Here is a 27007-nt window from a genome sequence, read left to right on the forward strand (position 1 = left end):
CAGAGTTCTGTCGTACTATCCAGGTCTGTGCCCTAACAGTTCTACTTCTACTTTTAAAAATCCACCTTTCCAGAAATACGTCTCTCACTGTTGCCGTTTAACGACCTCCCTCAGCCCCCAACTGTGCCCTGGAATTGATTGACTTCAGAGTTCGTACTGTTAGGTGACCTAAACTGGGATATGCTTAAAACCCTGGCCGTCCTACAATCTAAGCTAGATCTCCTCAATCTCACACAAATGATCAAGGAACCTACCAGGTACAACCCTAAATCTGTAAACATGGGCTCCCTCATAGATATCATCCTTACCAACTTGCCCTCTAAATACACCTCTGCTGTCTTCAACCAGGATCTAAGCGACCACTGCCTCATTGCCTGCATCCGTAATGGGTCTGCGGTCAAACGACCACCCCTCATCACTGTCAAACGCTCCCTAAAACACTTCAGCGAGCAGGCCTTTCTAATCAACCTGGCCCGGGTATCCTGGAAGGATATTGACCTCATCCCGTCAGTAGAGGATGCCTGGTTGTTCTTTAAAAGTGCTTTCCTCACCATCTTAAATAAGCATGCCCCGTTCAAAAAATGTAGAACTAAGAACAGATATAGCCCTTGCTTCACTCCAGACTTGAATGCCCTTGACCAGCACAAAAACATCCTGTGGCGTACTGCATTAGCATTGAATAGCCCCTGCGATATGCAACTTTTCAGGGAAGTCTGGAACCTATATACAAAGTCAGTTAGGAAATCAAAGGCTATCTTTCACCATCGATAAATGTACGATAATCGAGAATTTCATTAAGCATTTTTCTACAGCTGGCCATGCTTTTCACCTGGCTACTCCTACCCCCGGCAGCAACTTGCCCAAGCCCCCCCGCTTCTCCTTCACCCAAATCCAGATAGCTGATGTTCTGAAAGAGCTGCAAAATCTGGACCCCCTACAAATCAGCTGGGCTAGACAATCTGGACCCTCTCTTTCTAAAATTATCCGCTGCAATTCTTGCAACCCCTATTACTAGCCTGTTCAACCTCTCTTTCATATTGTCTGCGATCCCTAAAGATTGTAAAGCTGCCGCGGTCATCCCCCTCTTCAAAGGGGGAGACACTCTAGACCCAAACTGTTACAGACCTATATCCATCCTGCAATGCCTTTCTAAAGTCTTCGATAGCCCAGTTTACAAACAGATCACCGACCATTTAGAATCCCACCGTACCTTATACACTATGCAATCTGGTTTCCGAGCTGGTCATGGGTGCACCTCAGCCAGGCTCAAGGTCCTAAACGATATAACCGCCATCGATAAAAGACAGTACTACGCAGCCGTCTTCATCGACCTGGCTAAGGCTTTCGACTCTGTCAATCACCGCATTCTTATCAGTAGACTCAATAGCCTTGATTTCTCAAATGACTGCCTCGCCTGGTTCACCAACTACTTCTCAGATAGAGTTCAGTGTGTCAAATTGGAGGGCCTGTTGTCCGGACCTCTGGCAGTCTCTATGGGGGTGCCACAGGGTTCAATTCTCGGGCCGACTCTTTTCTCTGTATATAGCAATGATGTCGCTCTTGCTGCTGGTGATTCTCTGATCCACCTCTACGCAGATGACACCATTCTGTATACATCTGGCCCTTCTTTGGACACTGTGTTAGCAAACCTCGAAACGAGCTTCAGCGCCATACAACACTCCTTCCGTGGCCTCCAACTGCTCTTAAATGCTAGTAAAACTAAATGCATGCTCTTCAACCGATTGCTGCCCGCACCCTCCCACCCGACTAGCATCACTACTCTGGATGGTTCTGACTTATAATATGTTGACAACTACAAATACCTAGGTGTCTGGTTAGACTGTAAACTCTCCTTACAGACTCACATTAAGCATCTCCAATCCAAAATTAAATCTAGAATCGGCATCCTATTTCACAACAAAGCCTCCTTCACTCATGTTGCCAAACATACTCTCGTAAAACTGACTATCCTACCGATCCTTGACTTCGGCGATGTCATTTACAAAATAGCCTCCAACACTCTACTCAGCAAATTGGATGTAGTCTATCACAGTGCCATCCATTTTGTCACCAAAGCCCCATATACTACCCACCACTGCGACCTGTATGCTCTCGTTGGCCGGCCCTCGCTACATATTTGTCGCCAAACCCACTGGCTCCAGGTCATCTATAAGTCTTTGCTTGGTAAAGCCCCGCCTTATCTCAGCTCACTGTTCACCATAGCAACATCCACCCGTAGGTATATTTCACTGGTCATCCCCAAAGCCAACTCCTACTTTGGCCGCCTTTCCTTACAGTTATCTGCTGCCAATGACTGGAACGAATTGCAATAATCACTGAAGCTGGAGACTAATATCTCCCTCACTAACTTTAAACATCAGCTGTCAGAGCAGCTTACCGATCACTGCACCTGTACACAGCCCATCTGTAAATAGCCCACCTAACTACCTCATCCCCATATTGTTTTTGTTTTTTTGCACCCCAATATCTCTACTTGCACATCATCATCATTCCAGCAGCATACCACCCTGCATACCACTGCTGGCTTGCTTCTGAAGCTAAGCAGGGTTGGTCCTGGTCAGTCCCTGGATGGGAGACCAGATGCTGCTGGAAGTGGTGTTGGAGGGCCAGTAGGAGGCACTCTTTCCTCTGGTCTAAAAAATATCCCAATACCCCAGGGCAGTGATTGGGGACACTGCCCTGTGTAGGGTGCTGTCTTTCGGATGGGACGTTAAACGGGTATCCTGACTCTCTGAGGTCATTAAAGATCCCATGGCACTTATCGTAAGAGTAGGGGTGTTAACCCCGGTGTCCTGGCTAAATTCCCAATCTGACCCTCAAACCATCATGGTCACCTAATAATCCCCAGTTTACAATTGGCTCATTCATCCCCCTCCTCTCCCCTGTAACTATTCCCCAGGTCGTTGCTGCAAATGAGAACGTGTTCTCAGTCAACTTACCTGGTAAAATAACGGTAAATAAATAAATAAATAAAAATCTGCACATCTATCACTCCAGTGTTAATGCTAAATTGTAATTATTTAACCACTATGGCCTAGTTATTGCCTTACCTCCCTAACCGTACTACATTTGCACACACTGTATATAGATTTTTCTATTGTGTTATTGACTGTGCGTTTGTTTTTCCCATGTGTAACTCTGTGTTGTTGTTTTTTGTCGCACTCCTTTGCTTTATCTTGGCCAGGTCGCAGTTGTCAATTCTCAACTGGCCTACCTGGTTAAATAAAGGTTAAATAAAAAATAAATAATAATAATATCCCTCCCAGCTATTGTTCTGTATGTCTCAATAAGGAAGATAGTGCTCCCATCTTTTCTTGGCGCTCGGCGCAGGCATTTCCTGTTGATTGCTCGGTTCCAACAGAAATAGGCAGGCTGCTTAGTCCCACAGTGTTTGTCAAAGCAAGTAGCTATCCCATTCACAACAGAACTTGGCTTAGATTAACCTGCCACTCTGTTCCAGGAGGAACAGAGTGGCAGGCAAGGTCGAGGTTAGGGCAGGCAGAATGGTCAGGCAGGCGGGTACAGAGTCCAGAACAGGCAAGGGTCAAAACCGGGAGGACTAGAAAAAGGAGAAAGGGCAAAGCAGGAAAACGGGGGGGGGGGGAAAAAAGCTGGTAGGCATGGACATACAAGACGAACTGGCACAGAAATACACTGGAGTAAACAAGCGACACCTGGAGGGGGTGGAGACAATAACGAGGACAGGTGAAACAGATCAGGGTGTGACATAAAGGTGATGAAGCTGCTCTTAATGTGTCAGAGCTAGCATGTTTGGACTTGCTTTGGAAGGAATTGAGTAGTACATTAGCTCGTAAAGCCTGAAGAGTCATGGCCACCCCCTGTAAATGTCACAAGCTGAGGATTGTTGATGTTGTGCCATGTCTGTGTGGCACGACCACAGGATTACACAACCCCCAAGGCTGTGGGCATAATGTAGGGCACAGCAGAGAGAGAGAGAAAAGTAGTTTGTAATCAAAATGGATATGGTGCACACTCCTAATTAGTTTTTTGCTGTGTCATCGGAGGTAGTCAATCTATTGACAGACTATAGCCAATAGTCTTAGACGGCTTCCAACTTTGAAATATTCAAATGTAACCACATGAAATCACAGCAAGTGGGAGGGGATCGATCGTAAAGGTTTGGGAAACACTGAGGTAATTGTCACTCACGGGTGGGTTGATTTGACATTTTGATTTAATTAAATAATTGTAAAATACACTTGTACAGCCAGAACATAATATAAAGGCATGACAATAACACAACCTTTAGCCGCAGATTTCACCGACATCCAAAAGTAAAATCCGACCAATTCAACGTCCAATCCTCTTTCTGGCGGGAGGCGGGGAGATTAGGAGCCATGTGTTTTTGTGTCCCTGTTTTGGTGCTGAAATGGAACGAGCTAGACCAATCATAGTTAATCTTCTTAAAGCCTTGAACAACTCGTCAGGAAGCAACCTGCTTCTCTCTCTAATGTGTCAAGGCCCTTACAGAGAGATTAGCAACTCCACAGACAATGTATTGGGTCATGATCAAAGGCAGAAATAATAGAAAGAAATTATATAATATTTTGGGAGCTACGATGTCCTCTTGACATTTGTCCCCTCTTTTTTAGTAAAGTTGTGTGATGATATGTGTGCTTCATTCTGTCAAGTGATTGCCAATACAAGTGTGTGTGTGTGTGTGTGTGTGTGTGTGTGTGTGTGTGTGTGTGTGTGTGTGTGTGTGTGTGTGTGTGTGTGTGTGTGTGTGTGTGTTTTACTCCATATTCTGACCATACGTACGCTTAATACAGTCAGTGGCGGTTAGTGCATTTTATGATGAGGGAGGACAAAAAATGGTTTCATTATTTCTATTATAGCACGTTGGATGACTGTCATTCATATTCCATTCACCCAGTTCAATGTAACATCGTAGTTTAGTCTACTACATGATACACACATTTTCCCTATACCCATCATGAGGTTGCTACAACCTAGCCTATGAATGAACGTTTACAACGTAGGTGCACACAGGTCGAGGGAAACATTTGAGATGACAGACAGTGACACATGGACAGACTGTGACACATTCAATACTGTCTTGCACACTCTTGCCTGCATCTAGCTTATTCAGGATGTAATCATTAGTTTTTATTGGACAAATTCAGGTATTTTTATCCCAGTCTCGTTTACTTCCGTTTTTCAATGGAATCGGCGGAATGAATACGTCCATAATCATAGCAGCCATGTTGTATTCATTCTAGCTTCTATGCACTCTCCTCCTCTCACCTTTTTCCTTTGTTTATGGACTTCAATGACGGCTGTATGTGACCAGGCAAAAAAAACTTTCCAAGCCAAACCATATCATAACCGCTACACACAGCCTACATCATTGTCCCCATATTAGCTAAAGTAACATCCTAGTCAATTAATTAATTAATTTGTTGAAAACTTTTCAACTATTGTCTTTCTCTCTCTTTGAGTCAACTACTCACCACATTTTTAGATTCCTTCTCTGATCCTTTGTTTGGGTGGACAACATGTCAGTTCAAGCTGCAAGAGCTCTGATAGGTTGGAGGACGTCCTCTGGAAGTTGTCATAATTACTGTGTAAGTCTATGGAAGGGGGTAAGAACCATGAGCCTCCTAGGTTTTTATTGAAGTCAATGTACCAAGAGGAGGACGGAAGCTAGCTGTCCTCCGGCTACACCATGGTGCTACCCTACAGTGCTGTTGAGGCTACTGTAGACCTTCATTGCAAAACAGTGTGTTTTAATCAATTATTTGGTGACATAGTTTTATCCAAAAAGGATACCTTTTTCTATGTTTTAACATTTTTATTTTTATGAAATTCACTAAGGAGGATGGTCCTCCCCTTCCTCCTCTAAGGAGCCTCTACTGAATATAGTATATTCTAACTCTGTGTTTTACTTCTCCTTGAGACTCCCTTGGGGTGCAGAGAAGAGTCAGCAAACACACTCCGAGCTGCTTTTTTCAGCCAATCACAACCCTCCTCCCCACATCCTTCCAGTATTATCAGCCAATCACGTCCTCTCCACTTCCTTCCAGTATCATCAGCCAATCACAAACCTCCTCACATCCTTCCATTATTTATAGCACCCCCCTCTAGTAATATGACATATGGGCACAATGTATGAATGGGCCACATACACACACACACAGGGAGTCTTTGTGTGTGTGTGTGTGTGTGTGTGTGTGTGTGTGTGTGTGTGTGTGTGTGCGCACATGCGCGTGCATTTGTGTTCTATTTTATAAAACTTGCATGGATATGTCTGTGTGTACGTCTGTGACAGATCACTTCAATCAGCCCCTTGTGTTTTGACTGCTCTGAATGCCCTTTCTCTTTTCTATACATCTGTGGTGCGACTCGGGGGGAATACAGTAGTGAGGAGCAATTCTGCCACTATCCTTTCGTTTTTCATGAATGCGTGTGTGGGTGGGTGCGGGTTGGTGTGTGTGTGTATGCATGTGCGTGTCTGTGTCTGTGGTGTATGTGTGGTAGTATGTGTTTGCATAAGGTCAGGGATATCACTCATTCACTGAGCCAAGTGCTGGGGGAAATACTACATTGACAAGAACCACATACAGTGGGGCAAAAAAGTATTTAGTCAGCCACCAATTGTGCAAGTTCTCCCACTTAAAAAGATTTGAGAGGCCTGTAATTTTCATCATAGGTACACTTCAACTATGACAGACAAAATGAGAAGAAAAAAAAATCCAGAAAATCACATTGTAGGATTTTTTTATGAATTTATTTACAAATTTTGGTGGAAAATAAGTATTTGGTCAATAACAACAGTTTATCTCAATACTTTGTTCTATACCCTTTGTTGGCAATGACAGAGGTCAAACGTTTTCTGTAAGTCTTCACAAGGTTTTCACACACTGTTGCTGGTATTTTGGCACATTCCTCCAAACATGACGTTGAGTTTTTACCAAAAAGTTATATTTTGGTTTCATCTGACCATATGACATTCTCCCAATCTTCTTCTGGATCATCCAAATGCTCTCTAGCAAACTTCAGACGGGCCTGGACATGTACTGGCTTAAGCAGTGGGACACGTCTGGCACTGCAGGATTTGAGTCCCTGGCGGCATAGTGTATTACTGATAGTAGGCTTTGTTACTTTGGTCCCAGCTCTCTGCAGGTCATTCACTAGGTCCCCCCGTGTGGTTCTGGGATTTTTGCTCACTGTTCTTGTGATCATTTTGACCCCACGGGGTGAGATCTTGCGTGGAGCCCCAGATCGAGGGAGATTATCAGTGGTCTTGTATGTCTTCCATTTCCTAATAATTGCTCCCACAGTTGATTTCTTCAAACCAAGCTGCTTACCTATTTTGTTTCTGGTGTCCTTTGACAGCTCTTTGGTCTTGGCCATAGTGGAGTTTGGAGTGTGACTGTTTGAGGTTGTGGACAGGTGTCTTTTATACTGATAACAAGTTCAAACAGGTGCCATTAATACAGGTAACGAGTGGAGGACAGAGGAGCCTATTAAAGAAGAAGTTACAGGTCTGTGAGAGCCAGAAATCCTGCTTGTTTGTAGGTGACCAAATACTTATTTTCCACCATAATTTGCAAATAAATTCATTAAAAATCCTACAATGTGATTTTCTGGATTTTTTTTACTCATTTGTCTGTCATAGTTGAAGTGTACCTATGATGAAAATTACAGGCCTCTCTCATCTTTTTAAGTGGGAGAACTTGCACAATTGGTGGCTGACTAAATACTTTTTTGCCCCACTGTATAATGCATTGTAAAATTAAATACTAAAGGACTCCATTAATGGCTTCATACAAGTCCGTATTTTCAGAAACACACAACTTTATCCGTGTGTATTGGGTTTTATGGTAATGTCACTGTCTCTGTGCAGCCATACTGCACAGAGACATAAGGGCCGAATTCAAGCCTGCTGCATTTACATTATATTTCATTAAGTTGTAATTCCATTAGCATTTTCCAAATAGGAAGCCTAGATGTGTTGTTACTGTTAAGAAAAGGTGAGAGTGCAATATAATAGCATAAGAAAGGGTAGATAAGACTACAGTGCAGTATATTGCAGAACTAAGATGGTTCAATACAGAACCTTGTGGTACACTTCAGTCGGAAAGGGTTTAATACAGCAGCGTTTCTCAATTCATTATTTCTCTCACTGTCACGTTCCTGACCTGTTTTCTGTTGTTTGGTATGTGTTTAATTGGTCAGGGCGTGAGTTTTGGGTGGGTAGTCTATGTTATGTGTTTTCTATGTTGGGTTAATGGGTTGCCTGGTATGGCTCTCAATTAGAGGCAGGTGTTTGGCGTTTCCTCTAATTGAGAGTCATATTAAGGTAGGTTGTTTCACATTGTTTGTTGTGGGTGGTTGTCTTCCGTGTCTGTGTATGTTGCGCCACACGGGACTGTTTCGGTATGTTTGTTCGTTCGGTTTTCGGCTAGTCTGTTTTCCCTGTTCGTGCGTTCTTCGTGTTACATGTAAGTTATTACGTTCAGGTCAGTCTACGTTGTTTTGTTATTTTGTAATCCTTCCAAGTGTTTGTTTTCGTGTTTCGTCGTTTGCTTTAATAAATCATTATGTATTCACAACCCGCTGCACTTTGGTCAAATCCTTGCTACTCCTCTTCGGATGAGGAGAAGGAGGAAGCCCGTTACACTCACTCACATATGCCACACACACACACACACACACACACACACACACACACACACACACAGTAATTAAGTACAGCTTTTAGTTTTCCCATTAACCCACAAACGTTTCCCCGGGGACAGAGACACTATCAATACCCGGGATAAGCCCTTATGTCTGGCTTTCTTTCTGCCCTGATGCCACAACTTATCCCCAGTTAACAACCGTATGCCATTATTAGTAGTTCTGCCAATAACAACTGATGTGGGACCACCTCTCCCTACCCTGATATTAATCTTTATCAGTTGTTCTGACTCAAACTTTTACTGCAGTGGGCTAAATCAGGGTCACACGGTGTTTCTTGGTAGTCTTAAACAAATCTACTTTGAAACAAAGGTCTATACCTCACACACGTGGTTACGGGCTTAACAAAAAGAAGACACCTGTACCATGTGCGATATAGAGTTGAAATGTATTCAGTTTTGAGTTTGCGTCCCAATATTACACTTTATATACATCGCAGAAGACTGAAATAAAACAGAACCGTTTGACACAGAAACACCGGATTTGTATTGTTTATTAATGATGAAATAATGAAAGATATGAATAACATTCCACCCATGAGACCACGAGGTCATTTGACTGCAGGAAAGGGCTACACACTGCTGATGTGGGGTCAGCATTGGCCTCAATCTCAGTCCTCCAAGTTACATTTTCTTTTATAAATACATTAAATAGAAATATAGGACAAAACACACATCATGACAAGAGAGACAACACACCATTACATACAGAGAGACAACAACATAGCATGGCAACAACACATGCCAACACAGCATGGTAGCAACACAACATGACAACAACATGGTAGCAACACAACATGGCAGCAGCACAACATGGTACGAACACTATTGGTGAGTCACTGTCTCTCACTGTTGTGCAACACGCACCGGGTGATCTAGTTACCGTATGGAATTCAGAAATAAATGTTTGCCAGCTAGACATCTTACAACTATTAAGTTAACTGTCTAAAATATACTAAATACTCTGCAGTTTTGCTAATTTAGTAACTAGTTGTCTAACTAAGTGGCTAGCTTCTTCCAAAATCAAGCTTCGCTTTCCGGAAACAGCAGAGAATCCCCTCTTGGATCAAGAGCCTTGCTGTCTAATATAAAGTGTTGAGCATTCAGCCATCTGTGAGTAGCATTTTTTAGTTATTTGTAAAACTTTATTAGCTGGGATGTCTGTCCTGAAAATTGTTTAGGTCATTGACAAGGTCATTGTTTAGGTCATGTAAACTGGTCATATCTGTGTACCCGTCGCAAGACCCACTGGTTGATGCTTATTTATAAAACCCTCTTAGGCCTCACTCCCCCCTATCTGAGATATCTACAGCAGCCCTCATCCTCCACATATAACACCTGTTCTGCCAATCACATTCTGTTAAAGGTCCCGAAAGCACACACGTTCCTGGGTCGCTTGTCTTTTCAGTTTACTGCAGCTAACAACTGGAACGAGCTGCAACAAACGCTAAAATTGACACTTTTATCTCAATCTCTTCATTCAAAGACTCAATCATGGACACTCTTACTGACAGTTGTGGCTGCTTTGCGTGATGTATTGTTGTCTCTACCTTCTTGCCCTTTGTGCTGTTGTCTGTGCCCAATAATGTTTGTACCACGTTTTGTGCTGCTACCATGTTATGTTGCTACCATGTTGTTGTCCTGTTGTGTTGCTGCCTTGCTATGTTGTTGTCTTAGGTCTCTCTTCATGTAGTGTTGTGTTGTCTCTCTTGTCGTGATGTGTGTTTTGTCCTATAGTTATATATATTTTTTAATCCCAGCCCCTGTCCCCGCAAGAGGCCTTTTGCCTTTTGGTAGGCCGTCATTGTAAATAAGAATTTGTTCTTAACTGACTTGCCTAGTTAAATAAAGGTTAAATAAAAGAAATAGGTCAGAGACTGTGTAAAATGTTTGCTTGAAGTTCTTGATGATCCGATAAATGGTTGATTTAGGTGCAATCTAACAGGCAGCAATATCAAATTTATTTATATAGCCCTTCTTACATCAGCTGATATATCAAAGTTCTGTACAGAAACCCATACTAAAACCCCAAACAGCAAGCAATGCAGATGTAGAACCCTGGTGTCTAGGAAAAACTCCCTAGAAAGGCCAAAACCTAGGAAGAAACCTAGAGAGGAACCAGGCTATGATGGGTGGCCAGTCCTCTTCTGGCTGTGCCGGGTGGAGATTATAACAGAACATGGCCAAGATGTTCAAATGTTCATAAATGACCAGCATGGTCAAATAATAATAATCACAGTAGTTGTCGAGGGTGCAACAAGTCAGCACCTCCGGAGTAAATGTCAGTTGGCTTTTCATAGCCGATCATTGAGAGTATCTCTACCGCTCCTGCTGTCTCCAGAGAGTTGAAAACAGCAGGTCTGGGACAGGTAGCATGTCCGGTGAACAGGTCAGGGTTCCATAGCCGCAGGCAGAACAGTTGAAACTGGAGCAGCAGCACGGCCAGGTGGACTGGGGACAGCAAGGAGTCATCATGCCAGGTAGTCCTGAGGCATGGTCCTAGGGCTCAGGTCCTCCGAGAGAGAGAAAGAGAGAATTAGAGAGAGCATACTTAAATTCACACAGGACACCGGATAAGACAGGAGAAATATAACAGAGTGACCCTAGCCCCCCGACACAAACTACTGCAGCATAAATACTGGAGGCTGAGACAGGACGGGTCAGGAGACACTGTGGCCCCATCCGATGATACCCCCGGACAGGGCCAAACAAGCAGGATATAACCCCACCCACTTTGCCAAAGCACAGCCCCCACGCCACTAGAGGGATATCTTCACCCACCAGTTTACCATCCTGAGACAAGGCCAGGTATAGCCCACAAAGATTTCTGCCACGGCACAACCCAAGGGGGGGGGCGCCAACCCAGACAATATCCTTACCTGTGAAGCCCTTTTTGTACAAAGCAATGATGACGGCACGTGTTTCCTTGCAGGTAATCATGGTTGACAGAGGAAGAACAATGATTCCAAGCACCACCCTCCTTTTGAAGCTTCCAGTCTGTTATTCGAACTCAATCAGCATGACAGAGTGATCTCCAGCCTTGTCCTCGTCAACACTCACTCATGTGTTAACGAGAGAATCACTGACATGATGTCAGCTGGTCCTTTTGTGGCAGGGCTGAAATGCAGTGGAAATGTTTTTGGGGGATTCAGTTCATTTGCATGGTAAAGAGGGACTTTGCAATTAATTGCAATTCATCTGATCACTCTTCATAACATTCTGGACTATATGCAAATTGACATCATACAAACTGAGGCAGCAGACTTTGTGAAAATTACTATTTGTGTCATTCTCAAAACTTTTGGACACGACTATATATATAGTGCTGGAAAATGATGGTGGCCACACAAAATATTGACACTTTGGCCCAATTTGGACATTTTCACTTAGGGGTGTACTCACTTTTGTTGCCAGCGGTTTAGACATTAATGGCTGTGTGTTGAGTTATTTTGAGGGGACAGCAAATGTACACTGTTATACAAGCTGTACACTCACTACTTTACATTGTAGCAAAGTGTCATTTCTTCAGTGTTGTCACATGAAAAGATATACTCAAATATTTACAAAAATGTGAGGGGTGTACTCACTTTTGTGATATACTGTATATACTCAGCAAAAACATAAATGTCCCTTTTTCAGGACCCTGTCTTTCAAAGATAATTTGTAAAAATCCAAATAACTTCACAGATCTTCATTGTAAAGGGTTTAACACTGTTTCCCATGCTTGTTCAATGAACCATAAACAATTAATTAACATGCACCTATGGAATGGTCGTTAAGACACTAACAGCTCACAGATGGTAGGCAATTAAGGTCACAGTTATGTAAACTTAGGACACTAAAGAGGCCTTTCTACTGACTCTGACAAACACAAAAAGAAAGATGCCCAGGGTCCCTGCTCATCTGCGTGAATGTGCCTTAGACATGCTGCAAGGAGCCATGAGGACTGCAGATGTGGCCAGGGCAATAAATTGCAATAGCTGTACTGTGAGACGCCTAAGACAGCGCTACAGGGATACAGGATGGACAGCTGATCATCCTCGGAGTGGCAGACCACGTGTAACAACACCTGCACAGGATCGGTACATCCGAACATCACACCTGCGGGACAGGTACAAGATGGCAACAACAACTGCCCGAGTTACACCAGGAACACAGAATCCTCCGTCAGTGCTCAAACAGTCTGCAATAGGCTGAGAGAGGCTGGACTGAGGGCTTGTAGGCCTGTTGTAAGGCAGGTCCTCACCAGACATCACCGGCATCAACGTTGCCTATGGGCACAAACCCACCGTCGCTGGACCAGACAGTACTGGCAAAAAGTGCTCTTCACTGACGAGTCGCGGTTTTGTCTCACCCGTGGAAATAGTCAGATTCGCGTTTATCGTCAAAGAAATGAGCGTTACACCAAGGCCTGTACTCTGGAGCGGGATCAATTTGGAGGTGAAGGGTCTGTCACGGTCTGGGGTGGTGTGTCACAGCATCATCGGACTGAGCTTGTTGTCATTGCAGGCAATCTCAAGTTTACATACACCTTAGCCAAATACATTACAACTCAGTTGTTCACAATTCCTGACATTTAATCCTAGTAAAGATTCCCTGACTTAGGTCAGTTAGGATCACAACTTTATTTTAAGAATGTGAAATGTCAGAATAATAGTAGAGAGAATGATTTATTTCAGCTTTTATTTCTTTCAACACATTCCCAGTGGGTCAGAAGTGCACATACACTCAATTAGTATTGGGTGGAATTGCCTTTAAATTGATTAACGTGGGTGAAATGTTTTGGCTAGCCTTCCACAAGCTTCCCACAATAAGTTGGGTGAATTTTGGCCCATTCCTCCTGACAGAGCTGGTGTAACTGAGTCAGGTTTATAGGCCTCCTTGCTCGCACACGCTTTTTCAGTTCCGCCCACAAATTTTCTATATGAATGAGGTCAGGGCTTTGTGATGGCCACTCCAATACCTTGACTTTGTTATCCTTAAGCCATTTTGCCACAACTTTGGAAGTATGCTTGTGGTCATTGTCCATTTGGAAGACCCATTTGCGACCAAGCTTGAACTTCCTGACTGATGTCTTGAGATGTTGCTTCAATATATCCACATACTTTTCTTTCCTCATGATGCCATCTATTTTGTGAAGTGCACCAGTCCCTCCTGCAGCAAAGCACCCCCACAACATGATGCTGTCACCCCCGTACTTCACGGTTGGGATGGTGTTCTTCGGCTTGCAAGCTTCCCCCTTTTTCCTCCAAACATAATGATGGTCATTATGGCCATTTTTGTTTCATCAGACCAGAGGACATTTCTCCAAAAAGTACGATCTTTGTCCCCATGTGCAGTTGCAAACCGTAGTCTGGCTTTTTTATGGCGGTTTTGGAACAGTGGCTTCTTCCTTGCTGAGCATCCTTTCAGGTTATGTCGATATAGGACTCGTTTTACTGTGAATTTAGGTACTTTTGTACCTGTTTCCTCCAGCATCTTCACAAGGTCTTTTGTTGCTCTGGGATTGATTTGCACTTTTCGCACCAAAGTACGTTCATCTCTAGGAGACAGAACGCATTTCATTCCTGAGCGTTATGACGGCTGCGTGGTCCCATGGAGTTTATACTTGCATACTATTGTTTGTACAGATGAAAGTGGTACCTTCAGGCGTTTGGAAATTGCTTAAAGGATAAACAAGACTTGTGAAGGTCTGCAATTTTTTTCCTGAGGTCTTGGCTGATTTCTTTTGATTTTCCCATGATGTCAAGCAAAGAGGCACTGAGTTTGAAGGTAGGCCTTGAAATACATCCACAGGTACACCTACAATTTACTCAAATGATGTCAATTAGCCTATCAGAAGCTTCTAAAGCCATAATTTTCTGGAATTTTCCAAGCTGTTTAAAGGCACAGTCAACTTAGTGCATGTAAACTTCTGACCCACTGGAATTGCGATACAGTGAAATATAAGTGAAATAATCTGTACTTAAACACTTGTTGGAAAAATTACTTGTGTCATGCACAAAGTAGATGTCCTAACCGACTTGCCAAAACTATAGTTTGTTAACAGGACATTTGTGGAGTGGTTGAAAACCGAGTTTTAATGATTCCAACCTAAGGGTATGTAAACTTCCAACTTCAACTGTATTTACAAGGGGTACCGGTACAGAGTCAATGTGCGGGGGCACTGGTTAGTCGAGGTAATTGAGGTAATATGTACATGTAGGTAGAGTTAAAGTGACTATGCATAGATAATAAACAGAGAATAGCAGCAGCGTAAAAGAGGGGGGGGGGGGGCAATGCAAATAGTCTGGGTCGCCATTTGATTAGCTGTTCAGGAGTCTTAAGGCTTTGGGGGTAGTAGCTGTTGAGATGCCTTTTGGACCTGGACTTGGCACTCCGGTACCGCTTGCAGTGCAGTAGCAGAGAGAACAGCCTATGACTAGGCAGCCTATGACAATTTTTAGTGCCTTCCTCTGACACCGCCTGGTATAGAGGTCCTGGATGGCAGGAAGCTTGGCCACAGTTAAAGGCTTTAATTGCGTCAAGAATTTCCTCCTCTGTAATTTGGCCGTGTCATGAGTGTTTCTGTACAGCTGTTAATTTTACATTATTAATAGAAAACAAATCCATACAATTAACTTCCGTTACTGGAGATGGAGGAGACCAAAATAAAAACAAATGCTTAAAATACTTTGCTTCTTCTTTCAAAATATTGTTTAGTGAATCATCGTTGACTCCATCATTGGTAACAAGTTTCAGTAAATCGTTTTTGGTAGCATTTCTATGTTGAAGATTTAAAAAAAACTGTTGATGCATTTTTGCCCATATTCCATCCAGTTCGATTTCTTGTATAATATATTGCACTTGATCTATCTTGAATATGTTCGTCCAATTCTTTTTTCTATGGTACTGTGATAGTTTTTGTGTACTGCCCTCTGTGTTGGAATGTCCAGACATTTCAATCTCCCTCCCCCAACCCTCTCTTTTCATCTCTCTGTCCATCCAGCCCCCCCTCCCCCCTCTCTCTCTCTCTCTCTGCCTCTGTCCTTCCGATGAATGGCCGGTACAGAAAGCTTTCAATCAGGTGGTCTGGCTTTGTGCTGAGTTAGCGCAAAGTTTTCTCCATGACTGCTTCCGAACATTCCAGCCCCTTTGTGTCCATGTGTGTTTGTGTGCATCTCTTTGGGTGCGTTTGTGTATTTGTGTTTGTATGGTCTGCCTGTGAGCGCGTGCATGTGCATGTCTCTTGTTGTGTGTGTGTGTGTGCTGTCAGTGCTGGATGTTGAATTGGCCTGTTTGTGTTTGCCTGTCAACTACACTCCAGACGAGTCCAAATTCTCAAAGACAGAGACTGTGACCCCCAACTTCCCCTCGGTTGTATGTATGTGTGTGTAACGGGTGTCGTCGGATGAGAAATAATCGGACCAAAGCGCAGCGTGGTAAGTGTTCATGCTTTTTATTTAAACTGAACACTATAACAAAAATAACAAAGAGAATGAACGAAACCGAAACAGTCCTGTCAGGTGCAGAAACACAAAACAGAAAATAACTACTCACAAAGCATCGGTGGGGAAAAGTTACCTAAGTATGGTTCCCAATCAGAGACAACGATAGTCAGCTGTCCCTGATTGAGAGCCATACCCGGCCAAACAAAGAAATACAAAACATAGAAAAAAGAACATAGAATGCCCACCCAAATCACACCCTGACCAAACCAAAATAGAGACATAAAAAGCTCTCTAACGTCAGGGCGTGACAGTGTGTGTGTGTGTGTGTGTGGTGGGGGGGATTGGGGTCAGAGGATGTGTGTTTTTTGGTGTAAGTTTGTTGAATGTGCTTGCATTTCCATTGTATTTTTTTTTTGCGTGTGTATGTGTTTCTGAGTAAGTGTCTGTGTGCATGGGGAATTGGAAAGTGAATGTTTTTCCACTCTGCTGACCAAGGTTGCCACCCCGTCACAGAGAGTGTGAGAGAGAGTGAAAAGGGGAAAGAAAACACATTCATTCAACCCCAGCTCTACTTTCTCCTCCAAATGCACTAGAATGGAAGAATAGGAGCTGTCTCTAGCTTCCTGTATGACTCATACTCTGGCAATGCAGTACTTCGATAGAGGCTACATCCCAAATGGCCCCTTATTCCCCATTTAGTGCACTACTTTGTACCAGGGCCCATAGTGCACTTTAGAGAATATGCTGCCATTTCGGGCGCACTTACAGTCCGAGGGGAAAACGAAGAGCTAAGGGCCACTGTGAGATTTGAATGAAGCTCACAGCAGCACTCGTATTCAGAGCTCAACTGACAATACATTATCCATTTTCTTCCCTACTTTTCTGTCATGTTTTCATGTGGCTGCCTGCGTACATTGGTTTCCTGGTCTCCTGACGAAGACCTATTGCCGTTTTGAAATGTTGTAATAATTAAAAAGATATCTCTTCGTAGCATGCAGATGGTGTCCAGATGTTTTTTATTGTCTACCTTGTTTTCATACATTTGAGGTTCAATGGTTCACTGCCTGCAGTTTTTTTGTGTTGTGTTAATGTTGCTAGACTCACAAACAGTGTCTTTTCTATTTCCTTATGGATAGGGCTTTTTAACCAATAGTCAGCAATCTGGCACGAGCGCCTAAGTCTATTGGATAAAGTTTTGCCAGTACCCACTTTTAATAAAACCTTATAAAGATTTATTAGCAATATATACATTCAAAATTGTAAGCACTAGAGGCATTTTTTATCATTTGGAAATTCAAAATATGGATTCATAACCATTTATTAATGAACAGTACTATATTGTAATAAGCCTACCATCCAATAGCATATCTTCTCCTTGAGCTGTTAGATTAATGACGGAGAGCTAATTAGGTCTCTATACAGGGTTTGATACTGCGACCAAAACAGTCGCATTTGCGACCGTTTTACCTGGCATTGCTACACACATTTTTAAATGGTCGCAAGGGTGCCAGGGCTTAAAATGGACCCGGCCACGTTAGTTTTCGTTTCAGAATTAGCTTTTTTATTATTTTTATTATCGTGATTTATTCAAACAGTAATGTGCGATTTACCAAACATATACCAACTTTCTGAAGAGGAAACAACAGCATGGGAATGCCCCTGTCTGTGTGTGTGCAGTGCGCGTAGGGCCTATGTCTACCACTTTGTGTAGCCTTTAACGATGCTAATGGTAGCCTAACCGTGGTCGAGGAGATGGAAATGTAAGTAAAAGGTAACTACAAAGTAGCCTATTCCTACCTGGCAGAACCCTGATTATTTGCATCAATCCAGTGGCCATTTGTTTTGAAAACTCCATCACAAGTGCGCTATGGACACACACACACACACACACACACACACACACACACACACACACACACACACACACACACACACACACACACACACACACACACACACACACACACACAGTGAATACAGTATGCCTAGTCTGAATAGAATTATGCCCACAGACATTATGTCTATGAAAGCGCTACTCATCTCATGTAGTGGGCCGAGTACCTTTTGTTCAACACTCGTGTTTTTCTATCCTTTTGAAATACATGAAATACATCCTTCCTCACGACAGCAGCTCTTGAGAGGGATGAAGCGGTGCATCAAGATAATGATGTGATTATCGTGAAAAAATACAAACGGTTTTGTCATGATAGGCAGTCTTGACTTTATTTCATTACTACTGCCAATTTGTTTTGTGTGTGAAATAATGAAATATGTATGTATTCATCATTTCTTTGACGTCTTTCTCAATTTCCCAAGTTATCATAATACAAGGGTTGTCAAATATGAATCTATACCTTTTTATATTCTCGCTCGGCTGTACATTTTGATCCATGACTTCATCTGTTTTCTTCCTTCAGCTCTATTATTAATTTTACAGTATGTGTACATGTTGCATTTGCTTTGAAAGTACTATGCGTATTGCCATTCATACCAGTAAAGCAGCACTTCCTTTTGAATTGATTTGTTCAAACATCGCTAAATGTTCCATCGAAGACCCTAATGGAATATGCCTACAATAGCTTTGTTTACATGCTATCAGTTAACCACTGTATCATATATGACGCTGTTTGTGTATCATTGTGCATGTTTGAAATTATCTAAATGAATGAAACTAAACTAAATCCCTTCCCCGTCTCCCCTGTTGACCACAGATTGTGCAGCCTGACCCTCAAGAAGCTGATCGTCCTCAAAGAACTGGACCGAGAGCTTAGCTCTGTGGTGATAGCTGTCAAAATACAGGTGAGTCCAGTTTAAGAAGATTATGACGATTTAAGTAATGTGCTTCGGATTGTATTAGTATCAAATGGAGTGTCCATAAAAACACAGGAACTTAGATTGCTGTTGACCGTTGACGTCTCGTGTTATGGGATGGTTTGGTAACAACTGTTTGCATCAATTGGCTGACACTATTTTCTGAAATGAACAGAAAAATCAAAGGACTATATCAAGGTCAATACTACTCGTCAATTTACTCAAATATGGCAATAACTAACAAAAGCTAATGGCCAACAAAAGCCCATGGTCAACATCGGAAGTGTTTTTCACTTCTCTGTGGTCCTCCTTACAAGCTATTTCTATAGTCATTGCATATATTTTCTACGTCCTTTATTTCATGCACCTTGGCAGAATTGCGATGTAGCTACATACTTTTTCCTTTCACACCTGACAACCTTCCAGAATCTCTCCTTCCACTAAGCTCAACAGTCTCAGAGGACTACCCAAGCGGTTACCAAGGTGACATCTTGTTCGATAGGAACAGAGAGGAAGGAAAAATATGACAGTTATGTCTGATCGTTACTTGGGGCACTCTGCATTCCAAAGTAGTCGCTTTGGTCGCGGTACAGCCCAGTGCTCGCGTATTGCTCAGGGTTCTATGCAGTCAGAGAGAAAGAGCATTGTGTGGTTGAACTGTGTTCTTTCTGTTCTCTCTAATTACTGGTGGTAAATTCACTGGTCATAAATGATCAGAAATCCGAAGTGTCAGTCAATATTTCCCACTGCTTCTCTCTTCTCAAGTAACTCGGTACTTCAGCATATTTCTGAGAACAGCATTCAGGTCTATTAATTTCCTCGAGTGGTAATTGTAATGGCTAGCTAGCACCTGTCTGCCTGCTACTTGTCAGAAAAGGGACTTAAATGGCCACATCTGATCCTCTGATGACGGCGTGTTGAGCGGCAACACAAAAGAACCCGAAAGTTGCAGCGTAGGCAGGAGTTAAGACGGGTCTCGACTGCTCTTTATTCCCTATTGACAGGAGGAAAAATAGTGTGAAAAATGTTTATTCTTGGTCACTCTCTGTATCTCTAGCTACAGAACTCAGAAGACTGTGGCGATTTGGTTCCGTATGTTTAAAACCTGCTAATGCATACTTGGTTTTGGACTTTTCAGTATTTTTGAATGCATTCAGAAATTAGTTAATTGTATTGTCATTGAGCTAGCCAATAGCTTTGGTTGCAGACTTGTCTGAAGTCAACACATACCTACGCACGTAGTTGTCTGTCAGGGCCCGATGGGGCTACTCTTGGAAGCCACATGTCTGTTCTTCCTGCTCTGGGATCAATTAGCATTAATGTCTTGAAGCTAGCGCCCTTTTTTTGTTTGCTGAGTCACCATGAGGAATGCAGGTCCGAATACAGATTTTTCCATGTGTTTTGTTTTCCTCGCATACTTTCCTCCTCCCTTTCATCTCTAAAGACTGAATGTTTTTGTGAAGCTTCATCACCGATAACTGTCTGCTGGTCCATTGTAGTGCAGCTGTGTGCGACAGCTCATTAGAAGTTTGATACTGACTGCTGCTGTTGTCTTGTTAGCGATTAGCCTGTTGCGTTTCCAGTCAGTTAATTTGGAGGTGAAGCTAGCCTAGCCTCCCACAAGAAAACAAAATGGTCAGCGTGGAGTTAGTAAAGCGCTAACTGACCATGATAGAAAGAAAATAAGCTTTTCTCCCTATTTTTTTCTGCATGTCACTGGTCGTGTCCGAATTCTGGCTTGACTACTACTTACTTAAACTGCATACATATTAATCGTACTATGTATTGTTTAGTAAAAAGTATGCTGTAGTATGCTACGGCCGCAACGTACAACTGGGAACTCGGAAGCAAAACGAGCTCAGACTGGGGGAAATCGTGACTTCAGTGATCTTCAGCTCAAGTAGCATGCCGAATTTCATCTGAGTTGGATGACTGTTCAAAAATATTTTTCCCAGTGGGAGCATGTTTTTTTCAGAGTTCCCTGTTGTCTTAAATGCACCACCAGTTATGGCTTTGCATATGAACTGAAAAGGATCGTCTGTAGCCCCAGCCAGTGACCGTTCACTACAGCGGAGTGTTGTTGTTAGCTAAGAAGCTAGCATTTGGAAAAATGTATTTGGAGTAAGCTTGAGTTAACCGTAGGCCTAAACATGCATCAATTGAAGAGTCACCTGTAGCTTGAGAGGAATGGGGAGATGCAGTAGAGGAATGATGCAGAGAGCTACTCTTCCTCTGATCAAACCATGAACTGTCCCTCTCAAATCAAATTGTATTTGTCACATACACATGGTTAGCAGCTGTTAATGCGAGTGTAGCGAAATGCTTGTGCTTCTAGTTCTGACAATGCAGTAATAACCAACGAGTAATCTAACCTAACAATTCCACAACTACTACCTTATACACACAAGTGTAAAGGGATAAAGAATGTGTACATAAAGATATATGAATGAGTGATGGTACAGAACGGCATAGGCAAGATGCAGTAGATGAGTATATACATATGAGATGAGTAATGTAGGGTATGTAAACATAAAAGTGGCATAGTTTAAAGTGGCTAGTGATACATGTATTACATACAGATGGCAAGATGCAGTAGATAATATAGAGTAAAGTATATACATATACATTATATTAAGTGGCATTGTTTAAAGTGGCTAGTGATACATTTTTGATCAATTTCCATATGTCCATTATTAAAGTGGGCTGGAGTTGAGTCAGTATGTTGGCAGCAGCCACTCAATGTTAGTGGTGGCTGTTTAACAGTCTGATGGCCTTGAGATAGAAGCTGTTTTTCAGTCTCTCGGTCCCTGCTTTGATGCACCTGTACTGACCTCGCCTTCTGGATGATAGCAGGGGGAACAGGCAGTGGCTCGGGTGGTTGTTGTCCTTGATGATCTTTATGGCCTTCCTGTGACATCGGGTGGTGTAGGTGTCCTGGAGGGCAGGTAGTTTGCCCCCGGTGATGTGTTGTGCAGACCTCACTACCCTCTGGAGAGCCTTACAGGTGTGGGCGGAGCAGTTGCTGTACCAGGTGGTGATACAGCCCGACAGGATGCTCTCGATTGTGCATCTGTAGAAGTTTGTGAGTGCTTTTGGTGACAAGCCGAATTTCTTCAGCCTCCTGAGGTTGAAGAGGCGCTGCTGCGCCTTCTTCACAACGCTGTCTGTGTGGGTGGACCAATTCAGTTTGTCCGTGATGTGTACGCCGAGGAACTTAAAACTTACCACTACTGTCCCATCGATGTGGATAGGGGGGTGCTCCATCTGCTGTTTCCTGAAGTCCACAATCATCTCCTTTGTTTTGTTGACGTTGAGTGTGAGGTTATTGTCCTGACACCACCCTCCGAGGGCCCTCACCTCCTCCCTGTAGGTCGTCTCGTCGTTGTTGGTAATCAAGCCTACCACTCTAGTGTCGTCTGCAAACTTAATGATTGAGTTGGAGGCGTGCATGGCCACGCAGTCGTGGGTGAACAGGGAGTACAGGAGAGGGCTCAGAACGCACCCCTGTGGGCCCCAGTGTTGAGGATCAGCGGGGTGGATATGTTGTTACCTACCCTCACCACCTGAGGGCGGCCCGTCAGGAAGTACAGTGCCCAGTTGCACAGGGCGGGGTCGAGACCCAGGGTCTCGAGCTTGATGACGAGTTTGGAGGGTACTATGGTGTTAAATGCTGAGCTGTAGTCGATGAACAGCATTCTCACATAGGTATTCCTCTTGTCCAGATGGGTTAGGGCAGTGTGCAGTGTGGTTGCGATTCCGTCGTCTGTGGACCTATTGGGGCGGTAAGCAAATTGGAATGGGTCTAGGGTGTCAGGTAGGGTGGAGGTGTTATGGTCCTTGACTAGTCTCTCAAAGCACTTCATGATGACGGAAGTGCGTGCTACGGGGCGGTAGTCGTTTAGCTCAGTTACCTTAGCTTTCTTGGGAACAGGAACAATGGTGGCCCTCTTGAAGCATGTGGGAACAGCAGACTGGGATAAGGATTGATTGAATATGTCCGTAAACACACCAGCCAGCTGGTCTGCGCATGCTCTGAGGACGCGGCTGGGGATGCCGTCTGGGCCTGCAGCCTTGCGAGGGTTAACACGTTTAAATGTTTTACTCACGTCGGCTGCAGTGAAGGAGAGTCTGCAGGTTTTGGTAGCAGGCTGTGTCAGTGGCACTGTATTGTCCTCTCCATCTTTGGAGGATGTATGCTCTCAAAGACTTGGCCTCTATTAGTTGATCTAGGCAACTATAGCTAGGCGACTAAAGATTATGTATTGCACATGCAATAACATAGCTCAGATGTGCGATCATTTATGCTGAAAAGTTGAAAGTATAAGAGTAGATTTTTATTATTACAAACAAGAAACACTTTTAAATGAGAACAGAAATCCAATTTGGGTTTATAAAAAGGACTTCACCAAAAACAGTACAAAATGAATAAATTAATAGCTATACATTAAATACATACAAAACACATAAATTTACTTCTCAATCACATCAAAGTTTCTTGAACCCGTACACAGATTTGCAAATGTTTTCGCAGGTGCTGCCAAATGCTTGTGTTTCTAGCTTCCTCGGTGCAGTAATATCTAGCAATACCAAACAATACACACATAATCCAAAGAATAAAAAGAAAGAAATTAAGAAATATCAGAACGAGCAATGTCAGAGTCCGAAAATGCACATAGTATACAACGTTATATTTTGCGTCATGCACGAACGTGTTGTTTCCCAGCTATTCATTGATTTCAGTAGCGCATCCCCAGATCTAAGCTAAGCAGTAAAGCTTTGTAGTGAATTGCCATAAAAAAAACAAAAGTCTTAATAGCCAATTATTGCAGGATATCTAAAGATATCCTGCAATATTCATTGATTTCGGTAGCACATCCCCATATCTAATTGATCAGCTGTTGTCAAAACCGAAATGAGTATGACATCCAGGCATTTAAAGTATACTTGATTTTCGAAATGCCACATACTATAAAATGTTATTTTTTAGGACGCAAGTTTGGGTATTCAGACAGGGCACAGCCACTGATACACGATGAAAGCTGGTATTCTTTCTCTCTCTCGGAGGACCTGAGCCCTAGGACTACCTGGCATGATCAATCAATCAAGTTTATTTTATATAGCCCTTCGTACATCAGCTAATATCTCGAAGTGCTGTACAGAAACCCAGCCTAAAACCCCAAACACCAAGCAATGCAGGTGTAGAAGCACCTTGATGACTCCTTGCTGTCCCCAGTCCACCTGGCCTTGCTGCTGCTCCAGTTTCAACTGTTTTGCCTGAGGCTATGGAACCCTGACCTGTTTACCGGACGTGCTACCTGTCCCAGACCTGCTGTTTTCAACTCTCTAGAGACTGCAGGAGCGGTAGAGATACTCTTAATGATCGGCTATGAAAAGCCAACTGACATTTACTCCTGAGGTGCTGACTTGTTGCACCCTCGACAACTACTGTGATTATTATTATTTGACCATGCTGGTCATTTATGAACATTTGAACATCTTGGCCATGTTCTGTTATAATCTCCACCCGGCACAGCCAGAAGAGGACTGGCCAGTGTAGGGTGTTTTTCCTAGCCACCGTGCTTCTACACCTGCATTGCTTGCTGTTTGGGGTTTTAGGCTGGGTTTCTGTACAGCACTTTGAGATATCAGCTGATGTACGAAGGGCTATATAAATAAATTTGATTTGATTTGATATTGGAAGTGGGGTGAGATGATAGAGCATGCTTGGAAAGACTCAGCGAAATGACGTTAATACGAGCAGCACCAGAGATATTGAGATGAGCGAGATGCTCTCTCACAGTTGCACACAGTATATGCGCACGTGTTCGCGTCACGCTGTACACAGCGTGCTAGCAAGGTCACCAAAGAAGGTGAGCCTCGTGCTTCAGGGCTCTTAGTTGTTGCGGAAATTGATCCATTATGCTGTTTACTTTCTGCATCTACATCATATCGCTGAGTCTACCTTTAAATTGGCTGGAACAGTAGGTTACTGAGATAACATGCAGCTCCAAGACCCTGTCCAGAAACAACCCCTAAACTTTAGCCCCTACCTTCTAGGCATCGTTGGCAAACACTCCTTCTTTGACACAGGAATGTGTACATTTTAGAATTTAGTTTCTATACACGTTTCTCAGGGAAAGGAACATTGCAAAGTCAAAGTGTTACCACCAAATGGCTTTGTTTCAGTCACCATTAGATCTCTAACTCTCTCTGTACCTCTCTTTAAATCTTCCGCCACAGGGGTCCAAGCGCATCTTGAGGTCCAACGAGTATGTCCTTCCCCCAGACGGACTGATGGAGACTGACCTTGAGCTAACCTTCTCACTCCAGGTATGGCCAGGTTAACATGGCTTTCAAAAGTATCAAAGAGTGATCCGTTATGTGACTGAAATACGTATTTTCATTAGCCAATGGTTGATGTACAGCACTTTTTGCTAAATTAATGGCAGTGCCTGTGTAAACATATCATACCCCTTTTTTAGTTTTAGTGTATTTCCTACACCTCAGGTTTGCGTTCAAAGCCCATCTGAGGTGGCGGATCTGAAGGCATCAAAGAAATGACTGACTGAAGAAAAAAATTGTCATGGCTACAGACATGATGTAAGGTGTGATGTAACCTCCTGTAACACCTAATGTGTGTTACGCCCTTTTCTGTCCCCCCTAGTATCCCCACTTCCTCAAAAGGGACGCCAACCGATTGCAGATCATGCTGCAGAGGAGGAAGCGATATAAAAACCGTACCATCCTGGGGTATAAGACCTTAGCTGTGGGCGTCATAAATATGGCAGAGGTAAAGACAACAGCTTAATATTTGTGACCGATTTTATCACAACAGCAAATGAAGTCAAACGCAAGTTGCTTGTCATGGGGTTATACATCTGTAACTATGGAAACAGGGCCGATGGTGCGAAATACGGGGGAGGCAAGGGGGGGCTTAGCTCCCCTGAATGAGATGTTAGCTCCCCTAAATGCAACAAAAGTCAAACTTTGGGGGGTCTCTAAATAATGCTAATTTAACAATTCTCCTATTCATTTCAAATGCAGTGGTAAATATGTTTTACAGTGGTAAATATGAAAATAAAATCTTCCAATGAAATGAACACCCCCACCTCTTTTTTCATGGTTTATAACAGTATTTCTTTGTAGCAGCGCTGTCCATCCAGTAGTGCTGAATTTCGGCTTTAGATGAGCTCCTTTCCGCATAGATTTTCCTTTGTACTTCCTCATTTTTTGCCATTTGTTTGCCATGCGTCCTTGAGAAAAATAGCCTTTATTTCAATGCATTTCAGGTGTCCCAACTTTTCAGGCTACAAAAAAAGCTTAATTTGTCAGCAAGACACATCAATTAATGTAGGCTTAATCAATGGCAATCGCGGAATATCATTAGGCACACTTTTTTGGTGTTTTGTAACAGATGTCTATTTCCATTCATAAAATGGCGCGAGTATGCAGTTTGGATGCTGGAATTATTTTGGAGTGGACGAACATTCCTACTTTTTAAAGAGATTTGTTTGACAATCAGATGAAAATATCATGACTGGTTGTGTTCATGTCACATTAAAAGGTAATACATTTTTACAGTTTAAATGATGTCTTTATTATTAAGTGCGTGCACTCAAAACAGGTGTAATTCGCACTCTGGCAGGGCCTATACCTCAACACATACCCCAACAAACACTTATACCTCAACACATAGCCTGCCTTTATTGGTTTGTAGGAGGCATAAGCAACTCCACCTAACCTGGTCTCAGAGCATTTCATATTATTCTGTACGTAAATTCGAAAACTCCATTTAGTATGATATGTTTTGTGTGATATGTATTACTTTGTGGATATCCATCAATCATTTCGCATGATATGTTACGCATTACAATTTGTTTTATATGTTACGAATTGCAATTTGTTTAATATGTTCGGAATTTTCAATATGTATGATATTTTACGAATTCCAATTTGTTGTGGCTAACATTGGCTAGGTTTCTAATGCTAATGTATATCATAGCTAGGCTAGGGGTTAGGGTTAAGGTTAGGTTAGGAGGT

The 27007-nt window shown here is 42.9% G+C and overlaps 1 protein-coding gene across 2 annotated transcripts in view; it reads left to right on the plus strand.

Annotated features, from left to right (window-relative positions):
• The window catches only part of LOC129839163 (phosphofurin acidic cluster sorting protein 2-like), a 93726-nt gene that overhangs the window by 21206 nt on the left and 45513 nt on the right, over positions 1-27007 (plus strand). For both annotated transcript variants that reach the window (XM_055906457.1, XM_055906464.1), the window contains exons 2-4: positions 18868-18955; positions 25208-25297; positions 25632-25757. In XM_055906457.1, coding sequence (XP_055762432.1) covers positions 18868-18955; positions 25208-25297; positions 25632-25757 — 304 coding nt within the window. The remainder of the gene's footprint in view (positions 1-18867; positions 18956-25207; positions 25298-25631; positions 25758-27007) is intronic.

Source organism: Salvelinus fontinalis, chromosome 3 (genome assembly GCF_029448725.1).
Source record: "Salvelinus fontinalis isolate EN_2023a chromosome 3, ASM2944872v1, whole genome shotgun sequence".
Classification (NCBI taxonomy): Eukaryota; Metazoa; Chordata; class Actinopteri; order Salmoniformes; family Salmonidae; genus Salvelinus; species Salvelinus fontinalis.